At 32.8% G+C, this 16,856-nt stretch overlaps 1 protein-coding gene across 5 annotated transcripts in view; it reads left to right on the plus strand.

The window, feature by feature from the left end:
- Window positions 1-16,856, plus strand: part of Nnf1a — a 260,842-nt gene that overhangs the window by 141,143 nt on the left and 102,843 nt on the right. Inside the window, exon 1 of one of the 5 annotated variants that reach the window (XM_067773510.1) lies at window positions 12,354-16,064. The exons of the other annotated variants lie outside the window; for them this stretch is intronic. Within the exon in view, the coding sequence (XP_067629611.1) occupies window positions 14,142-15,167 (1,026 nt within the window). The 5' untranslated portion in view covers window positions 12,354-14,141 and the 3' untranslated portion in view covers window positions 15,168-16,064. Of the gene's footprint in view, window positions 1-12,353; window positions 16,065-16,856 lie in introns of those variants that run through there. 5 annotated transcript variants of the gene reach the window in all.

A 16,856-nucleotide genomic window follows, 5' to 3' on the forward strand; every position in this document is an offset into this window, starting at 1 on the left:
GGGCAGGGGCTGATGCTCAGCATTGCTACCAGCTCTACTACGAAGGTAGTAGTTATGAGTGGTATCAGCTGTTTGAGTTGTTGGCGCCGTGGGGCGCGAGCATCAGCGGGTACTTGTTGTGGCTTGCTGAGCAGCGAGGCTGCTGGAAGGTAGTGGGGGGGGGGGCGCTTAGGCGTAGACTACGGGACGCCCTTGGGCGTGAGCAGCAAGGAGCCACAAAAGATTTATAAAAGTTACGTGGACGTCGGGTTTTGGGATCAAGCCCAGAACAACCTGTCCGATGCAACCATCCCTTGCACGAGACACACTGAACAGAGTATGACCGTCCTAAAAAGATTCTTTTCTGGCAAATGCAGCAAAACCATTTCTCAGGACCGGGGTCAGTGTAGTGCCAAAGTAAAATACATTAAAATAAATTGTAGATGGCAACCCTTTTTGGAAATGTCCAAGATGCAACCATACATCAGATGCACTTGGCATCACTAAAATTGTTAGAGTCGAGCAATTTGGAGAGTTTCTGATTGGCTGAAACTGCCGTTGATCGACGCCATGATTTATTTCGACGCCATCATTAATATCGTTGCTAGGCAACGTAATGAAAAGCTGCCTAGCTACAGAGTTGCGTTAGCGGCAGTTAGTCAGTTTTAAATGAACCGGCACCCAATCAAGACGCGCACTTCAAAGTCATAAGAAAAATAAAAACTATACAAGAACAAAAAAGTACAGTGACAAATTGTAGTGGTACAAATAAGAAACTAAAAAGTGTCATTAACAAAATTTTAAATAAAAGAAAAACAATACACTAAAACCCAAACGAATTCATTTATTATAAAAACAAAAACAGAAGGACAAAAAAAAGGGAATATATAAAAGTAAGTGCGTGGGTGGTGTGCGAGCGCATTAGTGCGCTAGTTAGTTTTCCAAAGATCCACATGGATCTTTTACATGGCGACCGTGGGCCGAAGCCCTGGAAATGCGGCGAGTGGCCGAAAGGAGGCAAGCCTCCCAACAGGTGTGGGAAAAACCCACCTAAAATTTAAAATTTGAAAATTTTTTATAATTAACAAAAAACCAATACATCCAAAGTTACAAAATCAAAATTCACAAAAAAGTCTAAAACCAGAAAAAAATTTCCAAAAAAAGTATAAAACATAAAAAAAAAAAAAAAAAATATTACAAAAAAAATATAAAAATTTGAAAAATCTACAAAAAAAGTACAAAACATTTAAAAATTCCTACAAAAAGGTTAAAATCAAAAAAATTTAAAAACCGAAAAATTACAAAAAAATACAAAAGTTTTAAACAACTACAATAAATTACTAAATTTAAACATTTTCACACAAAAAAATGCAAAACTCGGAAAAATCAAAAAATACAAAACAAAACTGAATTATCGAACGTATTATTTTCATAAAAAAAAAAGCATGCAATAAAAATTTTCAATTAAAGAGATATCAGCACGAATATGGCGGTAGTTGTGGCTTATGGCAGTGGCTAGTGGAAAAAAAAAAATTTTTAGTTGAAAGACATTTAAAGTAAATATATATACGAATAACACAAAAAACTTAATAAAAACGGAAATAATAGGAAAATTTCGGAATTTAATAATAAAATAAACACTAATCGGAAGCAGAAATAATATAATTCGAAAAACTAAACCTTTTGAATAAACTGTACAAAAAAAATTTAGTGGAAAAACGGCACTAGCCACGCCACCATCATAACGGCAAACTACCGTGCATCAACAACAAGAACATGCGAAAGGAAAGAGACGCCATCTAACAACAGCAGCAGCAGAACAACAGCACCAGTGGGTACAGCAAACAAGGAAGCAAATCCAGCATCAATTGGTATGGTGTGCGAAAATTTTATTTTTCTACATTATTATAAAATAATATTTTTCAATTTTTTTAAATAACTATTTTTCAATTTTCAACTATTTTCCGAACTTGTTATAAAACTTACGAACATATTTCAATTAATTAGCTAAAAAAAAAAAAAAAAATTTTAATTTTCCAAATTATTCTTTACCACACGTATTACAAAATTTTCTCATTATATATAAAAAAAAAAAAAAAAAATGTTATCTACATACATACAATACATAAATTAATTGAATTTCACATACTTTAGGTATATGGGTAAGATTTTGGGCAGGCACTGTGGGACAGGGTCGGACAAAAACAAAGAAAAAAAATTTTTTTAATTTTTCAATTACTGCTTCTAGTTTTAGTCCCACTCTACAGTGGGCCCCATAAACACAAAAATACAAAAAAATATTTTTTACTTTTCGTAAGCGGTGCGTCCGCGTAAAAATATGACGTAAATTTTTTTTAAACCCCGGTGCGTCCGAGGAAATTCATAATACAATTTTGGAAAGATGCGGTGCGCCCGTATCTATAAAAATAAAAACAATTTTAATAAAAGCGGTGCGTCCGTTTAAGCCTGTACAAACATATTTGCCATTCTATAATCTTTGCATTTAAATTCAAATAAAATTATAACTTTGCCATATATTTCTGATTCAAATTCTTACACACTCTGTACAATTATAAATTCTTACATTCCAATTAATATATTCGTAAACAATATTCAACATCTTTTAAATTGCATGTGAATTTCAATTACAACTTCCTTTTTGCATGAAAAATTTTCAGCTAATTTCAATCATTGGATTTGGATTTACGGACAACAAAAGCGTAAAGTAAATATTTTCTTAAATCCTTTCATTAACTAATCACTAACTTTAGTATTTCAATAAAATTCACTAACTAACGTTTTTGCTATAAGTATTCGCTAACAAATTGTATAATTATAACTATAATCTAAAAGCTTTCAAAAATACATACTTTCACAAATTTCTTTTAAAATATTTTCATAAATTTCCTTTAAGAATACTTTCATAATTTTCTTTTGAGCTCAACTCAACTCGTTCCAATTTAATTTCCTTTAAATTTCTATTCAATCTTCATAAACGAATACCACAATACGTAGAATTTTCAAAGCAGGTAGAAGAGCTTTCTGACTCGTTAGAGCGCTGTCTAATCATTGAAGGTATGACGAAGGCAAAAGCCCATGAGATGGCAGTTGAACAAACCATTAGCGTTTGTAGATTAAATAGTAGGTCAGATATGGTGAAATCAATCCTTGCGTCAACAACCTTCAAAGATTCAACGGACGTAGTAGCGAAAATGATTATAGAGCGAGAACAGGAAATTAAAGAACGGCAAGTGTTAGCGTTTCGGTCACATCCGATAAGATATAGTAATTTCCGTGGAAATTCTAGAGGTAACAGAAATTTCAGATATAACAGCAATAGTAATTTTCGATTTAACGGTAATGCAAATAGGCAACACACTAATACAAATTTCCGAAATAACAACTATAACAGAGGCAATAATCACAATTATAACAGAGGCTATAATCGCAATTATAATAGAGGCAATAGCAATTCCAACAATAACAATAATAATCGGTCTGGAAATAACAGAAATTCCAATAGTCAGGGTTCAAATTCTAGAAATTCAGCCAATGTTCGTTCTTTAAATGCCGAAGCCCCTCAGGCGCGAACACTGAGGGAGCAGGAGCAATTCGACTAAATACTTCTCAATCAATATATTGTCTAAATTTAAATTTTTCCGATTTCGTCGAAGTCGCTTGTAGCGATTCTCATAAAATATGTTCCTTTCTAGTAGATTCACAGGCAGATATTTCACTAATAAAAATTTCCAGTTTGGCAAACGATGTAGAAGTAGACAATAGTAACGCAATAAATATAACAGGCGTAACAACAGACACGGTAACAACACTTGGAACAGTTAATACAAGTATAATCGCGTCAAATACATTTTTTCCTCTGACTCTTCATGTTGTCAATGACAACTTTAATATTCCTTCGGACGGTATAATAGGGAAAGACTTCTTAAAAACGAACAAATGCATAATCAATTATGCTAATGACACAATTACATTCGGACAAGGGACAGAAAAGGTAAATATTTCAATTTTGCATAGCACTTCAACAAATAGTCTTGTAATTCCACCAAGATGCGAAGTTTTTCGTGTTTTTAGTTTGAAAAATTCGACAAGTCCAGTTTTTGTCGATTCTCAGGAACTTAGTAACGGTGTTTTCACAGCAAAATGTATCGTTGATACAAAAAACCCAATAATAAAAGTTATCAACACCACCGAAGAGGTCAAATATGTAAAAGATTTCAATATTCAAACTGAAGACATTAAAAACTTCAATGTCTATCGCATAAATGATACACCTATCGACTCAAAACGTGTAGAAGAGCTTAAATCAATTTTAGCAAAACAAATGCCTTCTTACGCAAAAAAGAAATTACTTGATTTATGTTTGAAATATTCTGATATTTTTGCACTAAAAACCGACTTAATGACGCTTAATAACTTCTACGAACAAAAACTTAGACTAACTGACAAAACTCCTGTCTTTATTAAAAATTACCGTTTGCCATACACACAACGCGAAGAAATAAATAAACAAGTCGGACACCTATTACAGAATGATTTAATCGAACCTAGTTTTTCAAACTATAACAGTCCTTTAATTTTGCTACCGAAAAAAGATCCAACGGGCAAAAAGTCGAATCGTATGTGCGTAGATTTCAGAGCAGTAAATAAAAAGCTTGTAGCCGACAAATTTCCACTAGCACGCGTTGATGACATACTCGATAATCTTGGCAGAGCCAAGTACTTTTCAACTTTAGATCTTTTTTCTGGTTTTCACCAAATACCCCTTCACCCTAAATCTAGAGATGTAACTTCTTTCAGTACAGATCGAGGAGCTTTTCGTTGGAAAGTTTTACCTTTCGGGTTAAATATTGCACCAAACTCATTTTCTCGTATGATGTCAATAGCATTTTCAGGAATTTCACCAAATCAGGCTTTTATGTATATTGACGACGTTATCGTCATTGGTTGTAGTGAGACACACCACCTTAAAAATTTAGAAAAAGTTTTCGAAACCTGTAGAAAGTTTAATTTAAAGCTGAATCCAAACAAATGCAATTTCCTTCGTTCCGAAGTAACTTTTCTAGGCCATAAATGCACCTCAAAAGGCTTGCTGCCAGATGATTCGAAAATAGACGCTATTAAAAGGTATACTAAGCCAAAAGACAAAGATGCGGTTAGGCGATTTGTCGCATTTGCAAATTACTACAGGCGATTTATACCGAATTTTGCGTCACTGGCAGCGCCTTTAAATCGTTTAAATAGGAAAAAAGTTGAATTTGTTTGGGACGAAGCGTGCGAAAACGCTTTCGAAAAACTAAAACGAGCATTAATGTCTCCTCAACTACTACAATACCCTGACTTCACAAAAGAATTTATAATTACAGTAGATGCTTCTAAGAGTGGGTGTGGCGCTATATTAAGCCAAAAGCATGGTGATAACGATTTACCAATTTGTTTCGCGTCAAAATCTTTTAATAAAGCAGAGCAGAAAAAAGCAATTATCGAATTAGAACTCCTAGCAATACATTTCGCTATAAAGCATTTTCGCCCATATGTTTACGGTACAAATTTCACAGTAAAATCTGATCATAGACCACTAGTTTATCTTTTTAACATGAAAGACCCTTCCTCTAAACTTTCTAGAATTCGATTACAACTGTCAGAATATAAATTTACGATTGAATATATAAAAGGAAAATCTAACGTTGTGGCTGATGCTCTTTCACGCATTAGTATAGACGAAATAAAAGAATCTACAAAGCACGTTTTAGCAGTCCAAACGCGATCACAAACCAAACAAAAGGAATTACAAAATAAAGACGATAACTTTACTGATACTTTTTGCGAAACGCCTAAAGTACAAGTTTATGACAAATTCTCATACAATTTTACAAAAAAGATACCGCGAATAAAGTCGACTATACAATTTAATAAGAATAATGAGATCTCCAATATACAAATTTATGCGCATTTAAAACATAAAAAATTAAATTTACTTAATTTTGTGAATGCTAACGGAAAAACAAATTTAGATGAGTTATTTTCGAGGCTTGAAAAAGCAGCCGGCAGTCACAATATTAAGCAGTTAGAATGGCCAAAAAATGATATATTTTTCAAAGAATTTTCAATTACAAATTTTAAAATCAGCGGTAATAAAATTTTAAAATCATTACAAATAATACTAACAGACCCTGTGGAAACTGTAACAGAAACAGAGCAGAAACAAAAACTTATGACAATTTATCATGAGGACCCTTTGTTAGGCGGTCATTGCGGTACAAAACGATTATATTCCAAATTAAGAACAAAATACTATTGGAAAAATATGACTCGTGACATAGCTAAATTTGTCAAAAATTGCAATAAATGCCTTTTAAATAAAGCAAAACCCAAAACAAAGGAAAATCTTGTTTTGACTCCGACCCCCTGCAAACCCTTTGACATAGTAATTGTCGATACAATAGGTCCACTTCCGGAATCCAAATATGGTAACAAGTTCGCTGTTACTATGATTTGTGACTTTTCTAAATACCTGATAACAGTAGCCGTACCAGATAAATCAGCAAAAACTATTGCTTGCGCTATTTTTGAAACCTTTATATTAACATATGGTACAATGAAGGCTATTAGATCCGATTTAGGAACGGAATATAAAAACGAATTATTCTCTGAATTGACAAAACTTTTAAAGATTGATCATGATTTCTCAACAGCCTACCATCACGAAACTGTTGGTACTGTTGAAAGAAATCATAGAGTCTTTAACGAATACTTGCGTGCATATCTAAATGAAACGTATTCAGATTGGGATACATATTTAAAATACTTTACATTTTTACACAATACTACAAGTAGTTCGGTTTTTGATAATAAATTTACTCCCTTTGAATTAATATTTGGCAGAAAAACTACAATGCCACATGAATTGCAAAAAGAGAAAATTGATCCGATCTATAACGTAGAAAATTACGCAAAAGAGCTTAAGTTTAGAATGCAAAAATCGCATAAAATGGCAAAAAATTTGATTATTAAGCATAAGATTAGAAATAAAGATTTATACGATAAAACGGCTAAGCCTTTAGAAATTAAAATTAATGATAGAGTTTTAGTAGAAACAGAACCTAGAAATAAACATAAAAATATATATCAAGGTCCCTACATAGTAAAAAATATTGATGGACCAAATATAACAATTTGTGAGATAAGTAATCAAAACGAAAAAATTGTACATAAAAATAGAGTACAAAAAATTAATTAAATTTAGCCTGTACTTATGTCTATATAAGTTACTAAATAACCCTTAGATATAAATATACAAATATATTTTAAGAATCCGCCAATGAAGGCTAAAGGAAACAATTTTATGAAAATGTAAAAATAAATTTACTAACGTAAATCCTACAATAAGAATAAAAAAACCGGTTCATTTTAAAACAAAATTTCTATTAATTATAAATCTCCGAACATTAACTTTTTTGCATATTCAATTTTCTTGATAGTTTAAATGTTTCATTATATTTACAAAAGTTGCACTGTTCTGAATGAATGAATCCCGGGTTAACACCGTTCATTCAAAACATTACAACAAATTACTAAAGCCCAAAGAAGAATGTGGCAAGATTAATTACTTAATCTTACCAAATTCTTCTTTTCTAAAGGGGGAAGATGTAGTGCCAAAGTAAAATACATTAAAATAAATTGTAGATGGCAACCCTTTTTGGAAATGTCCAAGATGCAACCATACATCAGATGCACTTGGCATCACTAAAATTGTTAGAGTCGAGCAATTTGGAGAGTTTCAGATTGGCTGAAACTGCCGTTGATCGACGCCATGATTTATTTCGACGCCATCATTAATATCGTTGCTAGGCAACGTAATGAAAAGCTGCCTAGCTACAGAGTTGCGTTAGCGGCAGTTAGTCAGTTTTAAATGAACCGGCACCCAATCAAGACGCGCACTTCAAAGTCATAAGAAAAATAAAAACTATACAAGAACAAAAAAGTACAGTGACAAATTGTAGTGGTACAAATAAGAAACTAAAAAGTGTCATTAACAAAATTTTAAATAAAAGAAAAACAATACACTAAAACCCAAACGAATTCATTTATTATAAAAACAAAAACAGAAGGACAAAAAAAAAGGGAATATATAAAAGTAAGTGCGTGGGTGGTGTGCGAGCGCATTAGTGCGCTAGTTAGTTTTCCAAAGATCCACATGGATCTTTTACATGGCGACCGTGGGCCGGAGCCCTGGAAATGCGGCGAGTGGCCGAAAGGAGGCAAGCCTCCCAACAGGTGTGGGAAAAACCCACCTAAAATTTAAAATTTGAAAATTTTTTATAATTAACAAAAAACCAATACATCCAAAGTTACAAAATCAAAATTCACAAAAAAGTCTAAAACCAGAAAAAAATTTCCAAAAAAAGTATAAAACATAAAAAAAAAAAAAAAAAATATTACAAAAAAAATATAAAAATTTGAAAAATCTACAAAAAAAGTACAAAACATTTAAAAATTCCTACAAAAAGGTTAAAATCAAAAAAATTTAAAAACCGAAAAATTACAAAAAAATACAAAATTTTTAAACAACTACAATAAATTACTAAATTTAAACATTTTCACACAAAAAAATACAAAACTCGGAAAAATCAAAAAATACAAAACAAAACTGAATTATCGAACGTATTATTTTCATAAAAAAAAAAGCATGCAATAAAAATTTTCAATTAAAGAGATATCAGCACGAATATGGCGGTAGTTGTGGCTTATGGCAGTGGCTAGTGGAAAAAAAAAATTTTTTAGTTGAAAGACATTTAAAGTAAATATATATACGAATAACACAAAAAACTTAATAAAAACGGAAATAATAGGAAAATTTCGGAATTTAATAATAAAATAAACACTAATCGGAAGCAGAAATAATATAATTCGAAAAACTAAACCTTTTGAATAAACTGTACAAAAAAAATTTAGTGGAAAAACGGCACTAGCCACGCCACTTTAATAACGGCACTAGCCACGCCACCATCATAACGGCAAACTACCGTGCATCAACAACAAGAACATGCGAAAGGAAAGAGACGCCATCTAACAACAGCAGCAGCAGAGCAACAGCACCAGTGGGTACAGCAAACAAGGAAGCAAATCCAGCATCAATTGGTATGGTGTGCGAAAATTTTATTTTTCTACATTATTATAAAATAATATTTTTAAATTTTTTTAAATAACTATTTTTCAATTTTCAACTATTTTCCGAACTTATTATAAAACTTACGAACATATTTCAATTAATTAGCTAAAAAAAAAAAAAATTTTTAATTTTCCAAATTATTCTTTACCATACGTATTACAAAATTTTCTCATTATATAAAAAAAAAAAAAAAAAAATTTAATCTACATACATACAATACATAAATTAATTGAATTTCACATACTTTAGGTATATGGGTAAGATTTTGGGCAGGCACTGTGGGACAGGGTCGGACAAAAACAAAGAAAAAAAATTTTTTTAATTTTTCAATTACTGCTTCTAGTTTTAGTCCCACTCTACAGTGGGCCCCATAAACACAAAAATACAAAAAAATATTTTTTACTTTTCGTAAGCGGTGCGTCCGCGTAAAAATATGACGTAAATTTTTTTTAAACCCCGGTGCGTCCGAGGAAATTCATAATACAATTTTGGAAAGATGCGGTGCGCCCGTATCTATAAAAATAAAAACAATTTTAATAAAAGCGGTGCGTCCGTTTAAGCCTGTACAAACATATTTGCCATTCTATAATCTTTGCATTTAAATTCAAATAAAATTATAACTTTGCCATATATTTCTGATTCAAATTCTTACACACTCTGTACAATTATAAATTCTTACATTCCAATAAATATATTCGTAAACAATATTCAACATCTTTTAAATTGCATGTGAATTTCAATTACAACTTCCTTTTTGCATGAAAAATTTTCAGCTAATTTCAATCATTGGATTTGGATTTACGGACAACAAAAGCGTAAAGTAAATATTTTCTTAAATCCTTTCATTAACTAATCACTAACTTTAGTATTTCAATAAAATTCACTAACTAACGTTTTTGCTATAAGTATTCGCTAACAAATTGTATAATTATAACTATAATCTAAAAGCTTTCAAAAATACATACTTTCACAAATTTCTTTTAAAATATTTTCATAAATTTCCTTTAAGAATACTTTCATAATTTTCTTTTGAGCTCAACTCAACTCGTTCCAATTTAATTTCCTTTAAATTTCTATTCAATCTTCATAAACGAATACCACATATCTTGCAACAAAATTTTTTTTAATATTTCGTCCATTCGTTTCAACACGTATGGACCTAAGAAGCGGAAAGGTTATTTCTAAAAATTCCAATCCAGATTCAAGTCCCGAAAATTCAGAGCAAAATTTAGATTCCACAAACTTAGAGCAAGATATAGATTCCAATAACTCAGATTCTGATTCATCTTCGAGTTCATCGTCAACTAATACCTTAACAAGTGAACATAATTATAAATTATCCCTGAGTGCAGACTTTTTAGGCTTTGCTAATCAACCTGTAACTCCAAATTCTAGTTTTTCTATTCTAATTCCGATTCTTAACGTCACAACCATGGCCACAATTGAGGAGAAAAAATCGTTTATTAGTACTTGTGCCTCGATTATGCGAGACAACTATAGTGGAGACCCGTTAGCACTTGGCTCATTTATAAATAAAGTTGAATTAATGGAAGTATTCTCTAACGAAGATTTAACTCCTACTTTTATTGCATTTTTAAAATCCAAGCTCGAAGGCAAAGCTCGCGAAGCACTACCAACGCATATAGAATCAGTCAGCCAAATTAAAGAAGCGCTATGTAGTGAAATTAGGCCAGACAACTCGAAAGTTGTCGCGGGAACAATTGCAGCCTTAAGAGTAACCAATAACAATTTTTTAGAATTTTCAAAGCAGGTAGAAGAGCTTTCTGACTCGTTAGAGCGCTGTCTAATCATTGAAGGTATGACGAAGGCAAAAGCCCATGAGATGGCAGTTGAACAAACCATTAGCGTTTGTAGATTAAATAGTAGGTCAGATATGGTGAAATCAATCCTTGCGTCAACAACCTTCAAAGATTCAACGGACGTAGTAGCGAAAATGATTATAGAGCGAGAACAGGAAATTAAAGAACGGCAAGTGTTAGCGTTTCGGTCACATCCGATAAGATATAGTAATTTCCGTGGAAATTCTAGAGGTAACAGAAATTTCAGATATAACGGCAATAGTAATTTTCGATTTAACGGTAATGCAAATAGGCAACACACTAATACAAATTTCCGAAATAACAACTATAACAGAGGCAATAATCACAATTATAACAGAGGCTATAATCGCAATTATAATAGAGGCAATAGCAATTCCAACAATAACAATAATAATCGGTCTGGAAATAACAGAAATTCCAATAGTCAGGGTTCAAATTCTAGAAATTCAGCCAATGTTCGTTCTTTAAATGCCGAAGCCCCTCAGGCGCGAACACTGAGGGAGCAGGAGCAATTCGACTAAATACTTCTCAATCAATATATTGTCTAAATTTAAATTTTTCCCATTTCGTCGAAGTCGCTTGTAGCGAATCTCATAAAATATGTTCCTTTCTAGTAGATTCACAGGCAGACATTTCACTAATAAAAATTTCCAGTTTGGCAAACGATGTAGAAGTAGACAATAGTAACGTAATAAATATAACAGGCGTAACAACAGACACGGTAACAACACTAGGAACAGTTAATACAAGTATAATCGCGTCAAATACATTTTTTCCTCTGACTCTTCATGTTGTCAATGACAACTTTAATATTCCTTCGGACGGTATAATAGGGAAAGACTTCTTAAAAACGAACAAATGCATAATCAATTATGCTAATGACACAATTACATTCGGACAAGGGACAGAAAAGGTAAATATTTCAATTTTGCATAGCACTTCAACAAATAGTCTTGTAATTCCACCAAGATGCGAAGTTTTTCGTGTTTTTAGTTTGAAAAATTCGACAAGTCCAGTTTTTGTCGATTCTCAGGAACTTAGTAACGGTGTTTTCACAGCAAAATGTATCGTTGATACAAAAAACCCAATAATAAAAGTTATCAACACCACCGAAGAGGTCAAATATGTAAAAGATTTCAATATTCAAACTGAAGACATTAAAAACTTCAATGTCTATCGCATAAATGATACACCTATCGACTCAAAACGTGTAGAAGAGCTTAAATCAATTTTAGCAAAACAAATGCCTTCTTACGCAAAAAAGAAATTACTTGATTTATGTTTGAAATATTCTGATATTTTTGCACTAAAACCGACTTAATGACGCTTAATAACTTCTACGAACAAAAACTTAGACTAACTGACAAAACTCCTGTCTATATTAAAAATTACCGTTTGCCATACACACAACGCGAAGAAATAAATAAACAAGTCGGAAACCTATTACAGAATGATTTAATCGAACCTAGTTTTTCAAACTATAACAGTCCTTTAATTTTGGTACCGAAAAAAGATCCAACGGGCAAAAAGTCGAATCGTATGTGCGTAGATTTCAGAGCAGTAAATAAAAAGCTTGTAGCCGACAAATTTCCACTAGCACGCGTTGATGACATACTCGATAATCTTGGCAGAGCCAAGTACTTTTCAACTTTAGATCTTTTTTCTGGTTTTCACCAAATACCCCTTCACCCTAAATCTAGAGATGTAACTTCTTTCAGTACAGATCGAGGAGCTTTTCGTTGGAAAGTTTTACCTTTCGGGTTAAATATTGCACCAAACTCATTTTCTCGTATGATGTCAATAGCATTTTCAGGAATTTCACCAAATCAGGCTTTTATGTATATTGACGACGTTATCGTCATTGGTTGTAGTGAGACACACCACCTTAAAAATTTAGAAAAAGTTTTCGAAACCTGTAGAAAGTTTAATTTAAAGCTGAATCCAAACAAATGCAATTTCCTTCGTTCCGAAGTAACTTTTCTAGGCCATAAATGCACCTCAAAAGGCTTGCTGCCAGATGATTCGAAAATAGACGCTATTAAAAGGTATACTAAGCCAAAAGACAAAGATGCGGTTAGGCGATTTGTCGCATTTGCAAATTACTACAGGCGATTTATACCGAATTTTGCGTCACTGGCAGCGCCTTTAAATCGTTTAAATAGGAAAAAAGTTGAATTTGTTTGGGACGAAGCGTGCGAAAACGCTTTCGAAAAACTAAAACAAGCATTAATGTCTCCTCAACTACTACAATACCCTGACTTCACAAAAGAATTTATAATTACAGTAGATGCTTCTAAGAGTGGGTGTGGCGCTATATAAAGCCAAAAGCATGGTGACAACGATTTACCAATTTGTTTCGCGTCAAAATCTTTTAATAAAGCAGAGCAGAAAAAAGCAATTATCGAATTAGAACTCCTAGCAATACATTTCGCTATAAAGCATTTTCGCCCATATGTTTACGGTACAAATTTCACAGTAAAATCTGATCATAGACCACTAGTTTATCTTTTTAACATAAAGACCCTTCCTCTAAACTTTCTAGAATTCGATTACAACTGTCAGAATATAAATTTACGATTGAATATATAAAAGGAAAATCTAACGTTGTGGCTGATGCTCTTTCACGCATTAGTATAGACGAAATAAAAGAATCTACAAAGCACGTTTTAGCAGTCCAAACGCGATCACAAACCAAACAAAAGGAATTACAAAATAAAGACGATAACTTTACTGATACTTTTTGCGAAACGCCTAAAGTACAAGTTTATGACAAATTCTCATACAATTTTACAAAAAAGATACCGCGAATAAAGTCGACTATACAATTTAATAAGAATAATGAGATCTCCAATATACAAATTTATGCGCATTTAAAACATAAAAAATTAAATTTACTTAATTTTGTGAATGCTAACGGAAAAACAAATTTAGATGAGTTATTTTCGAGGCTTGAAAAAGCAGCCGGCAGTCACAATATTAAGCAGTTAGAATGGCCAAAAAATGATATATTTTTCAAAGAATTTTCAATTACAAATTTTAAAATCAGCGGTAATAAAATTTTAAAATCATTACAAATAATACTAACAGACCCTGTGGAAACTGTAACAGAAACAGAGCAGAAACAAAAACTTATGACAATTTATCATGAGGACCCTTTGTTAGGCGGTCATTGCGGTACAAAACGATTATATTCCAAATTAAGAACAAAATACTATTGGAAAAATATGACTCGTGACATAGCTAAATTTGTCAAAAATTGCAATAAATGCCTTTTAAATAAAGCAAAACCCAAAACAAAGGAAAATCTTGTTTTGACTCCGACCCCCTGCAAACCCTTTGACATAGTAATTGTCGATACAATAGGTCCACTTCCGGAATCCAAATATGGTAACAAGTTCGCTGTTACTATGATTTGTGACTTTTCTAAATACCTGATAACAGTAGCCGTACCAGATAAATCAGCAAAAACTATTGCTTGCGCTATTTTTGAAACCTTTATATTAACATATGGTACAATGAAAGCTATTAGATCCGATTTAGGAACGGAATATAAAAACGAATTATTCTCTGAATTGACAAAACTTTTAAAGATTGATCATGATTTCTCAACAGCCTACCATCACGAAACTGTTGGTACTGTTGAAAGAAATCATAGAGTCTTTAACGAATACTTGCGTGCATATCTAAATGAAACGTATTCAGATTGGGATACATATTTAAAATACTTTACATTTTTACACAATACTACAAGTAGTTCGGTTTTTGATAATAAAGTTACTCCCTTTGAATTAATATTTGGCAGAAAAACTACAATGCCACATGAATTGCAAAAAGAGAAAATTGATCCGATCTATAACGTAGAAAATTACGCAAAAGAGCTTAAGTTTAGAATGCAAAAATCGCATAAAATGGCAAAAAATTTGATTATTAAGCATAAGATTAGAAATAAAGATTTATACGATAAAACGGCTAAGCCTTTAGAAATTAAAATTAATGATAGAGTTTTAGTAGAAACAGAACCTAGAAATAAACATAAAAATATATATCAAGGTCCCTACATAGTAAAAAATATTGATGGACCAAATATAACAATTTGTGAGATAAGTAATCAAAACGAAAAAATTGTACATAAAAATAGAGTACAAAAAATTAATTAAATTTAGCCTGTACTTATGTCTATATAAGTTACTAAATAACCCTTAGATATAAATATACAAATATATTTTAAGAATCCGCCAATGAAGGCTAAAGGAAACAATTTTATGAAAATGTAAAAATAAATTTACTAACGTAAATCCTACAATAAGAATAAAAAAACCGGTTCATTTTAAAACAAAATTTCTATTAATTATAAATCTCCGAACATTAACTTTTTTGCATATTCAATTTTCTTGATAGTTTAAATGTTTCATTATATTTACAAAAGTTGCACTGTTCTGAATGAATGAATCCCGGGTTAACACCGTTCATTCAAAACATTACAACAAATTACTAAAGCCCAAAGAAGAATGTGGCAAGATTAATTACTTAATCTTACCAAATTCTTCTTTTCTAAAGGGGGAAGATGTAGTGCCAAAGTAAAATACATTAAAATAAATTGTAGATGGCAACCCTTTTTGGAAATGTCCAAGATGCAACCATACATCAGATGCACTTGGCATCACTAAAATTGTTAGAGTCGAGCAATTTGGAGAGTTTCAGATTGGCTGAAACTGCCGTTGATCGACGCCATGATTTATTTCGACGCCATCATTAATATCGTTGCTAGGCAACGTAATGAAAAGCTGCCTAGCTACAGAGTTGCGTTAGCGGCAGTTAGTCAGTTTTAAATGAACCGGCACCCAATCAAGACGCGCACTTCAAAGTCATAAGAAAAATAAAAACTATACAAGAACAAAAAAGTACAGTGACAAATTGTAGTGGTACAAATAAGAAACTAAAAAGTGTCATTAACAAAATTTTAAATAAAAGAAAAACAATACACTAAAACCCAAACGAATTCATTTATTATAAAAACAAAAACAGAAGGACAAAAAAAAAGGGAATATATAAAAGTAAGTGCGTGGGTGGTGTGCGAGCGCATTAGTGCGCTAGTTAGTTTTCCAAAGATCCACATGGATCTTTTACATCAGGAGACGGACCCGGATTGGGTTCGATACCTTCCCGGAGTAAGAGAATATGTAGCAGTCCTGCTGCAAGGAGCTGCTGGGAGGATGACAATTTGTGGGAGGGACGAAACAAATTAAATGGGGTCACACTGAGATGCAGTCCTTGGTCGGGAAAAATCCCGAGTCGCTCCGGTACATAGAACCGACTGCCTTGGGAAGCGGTGGCTCTCATCGGGGGGGGGGGGGGGGGGGAGGTTTCTGGACTAAGCGCGCGCGGATTTGGCGTTTACTATGCGCAAACGGAAGGACGGGTGCGACCTGTAGTAATGGTAAGGAAACAGCTGCATTCATATATGCTGCCTAATTACACTACTGAGGACCTCGTAATCGTGGCCGTTGAGCAAAGGAATAAGCAGGGATTTATCCTGGCATCCTGCTACATGGCCCATGCTGCGGAGGTTCCACCGATGGAGTGCAAGAGGCTAGTACAGGACGAAGGGCGCAAAGGGCGATTGGTCATAGGCGCGGATGCAAATGCGCACCACAATTCGTGGGCAGGAGCAGATACGAACGAGAGAGGCGAATCTCTATTTTGTTACATCCAGCAAACAAATTTGCAGATAGCCAACAGGCGAAATGTCCCTACATACATTGGTCCAACATCCAGCAATGTTTTGGATATTACACTGAGCTCCGATCGTGATATATCAAGGTATGATTGGATGGTTCTTAATAGAC

The sequence above is a fragment of the Eurosta solidaginis genome, chromosome 3 (assembly GCF_040869045.1).
Source record: "Eurosta solidaginis isolate ZX-2024a chromosome 3, ASM4086904v1, whole genome shotgun sequence".
Classification (NCBI taxonomy): Eukaryota; Metazoa; Arthropoda; class Insecta; order Diptera; family Tephritidae; genus Eurosta; species Eurosta solidaginis.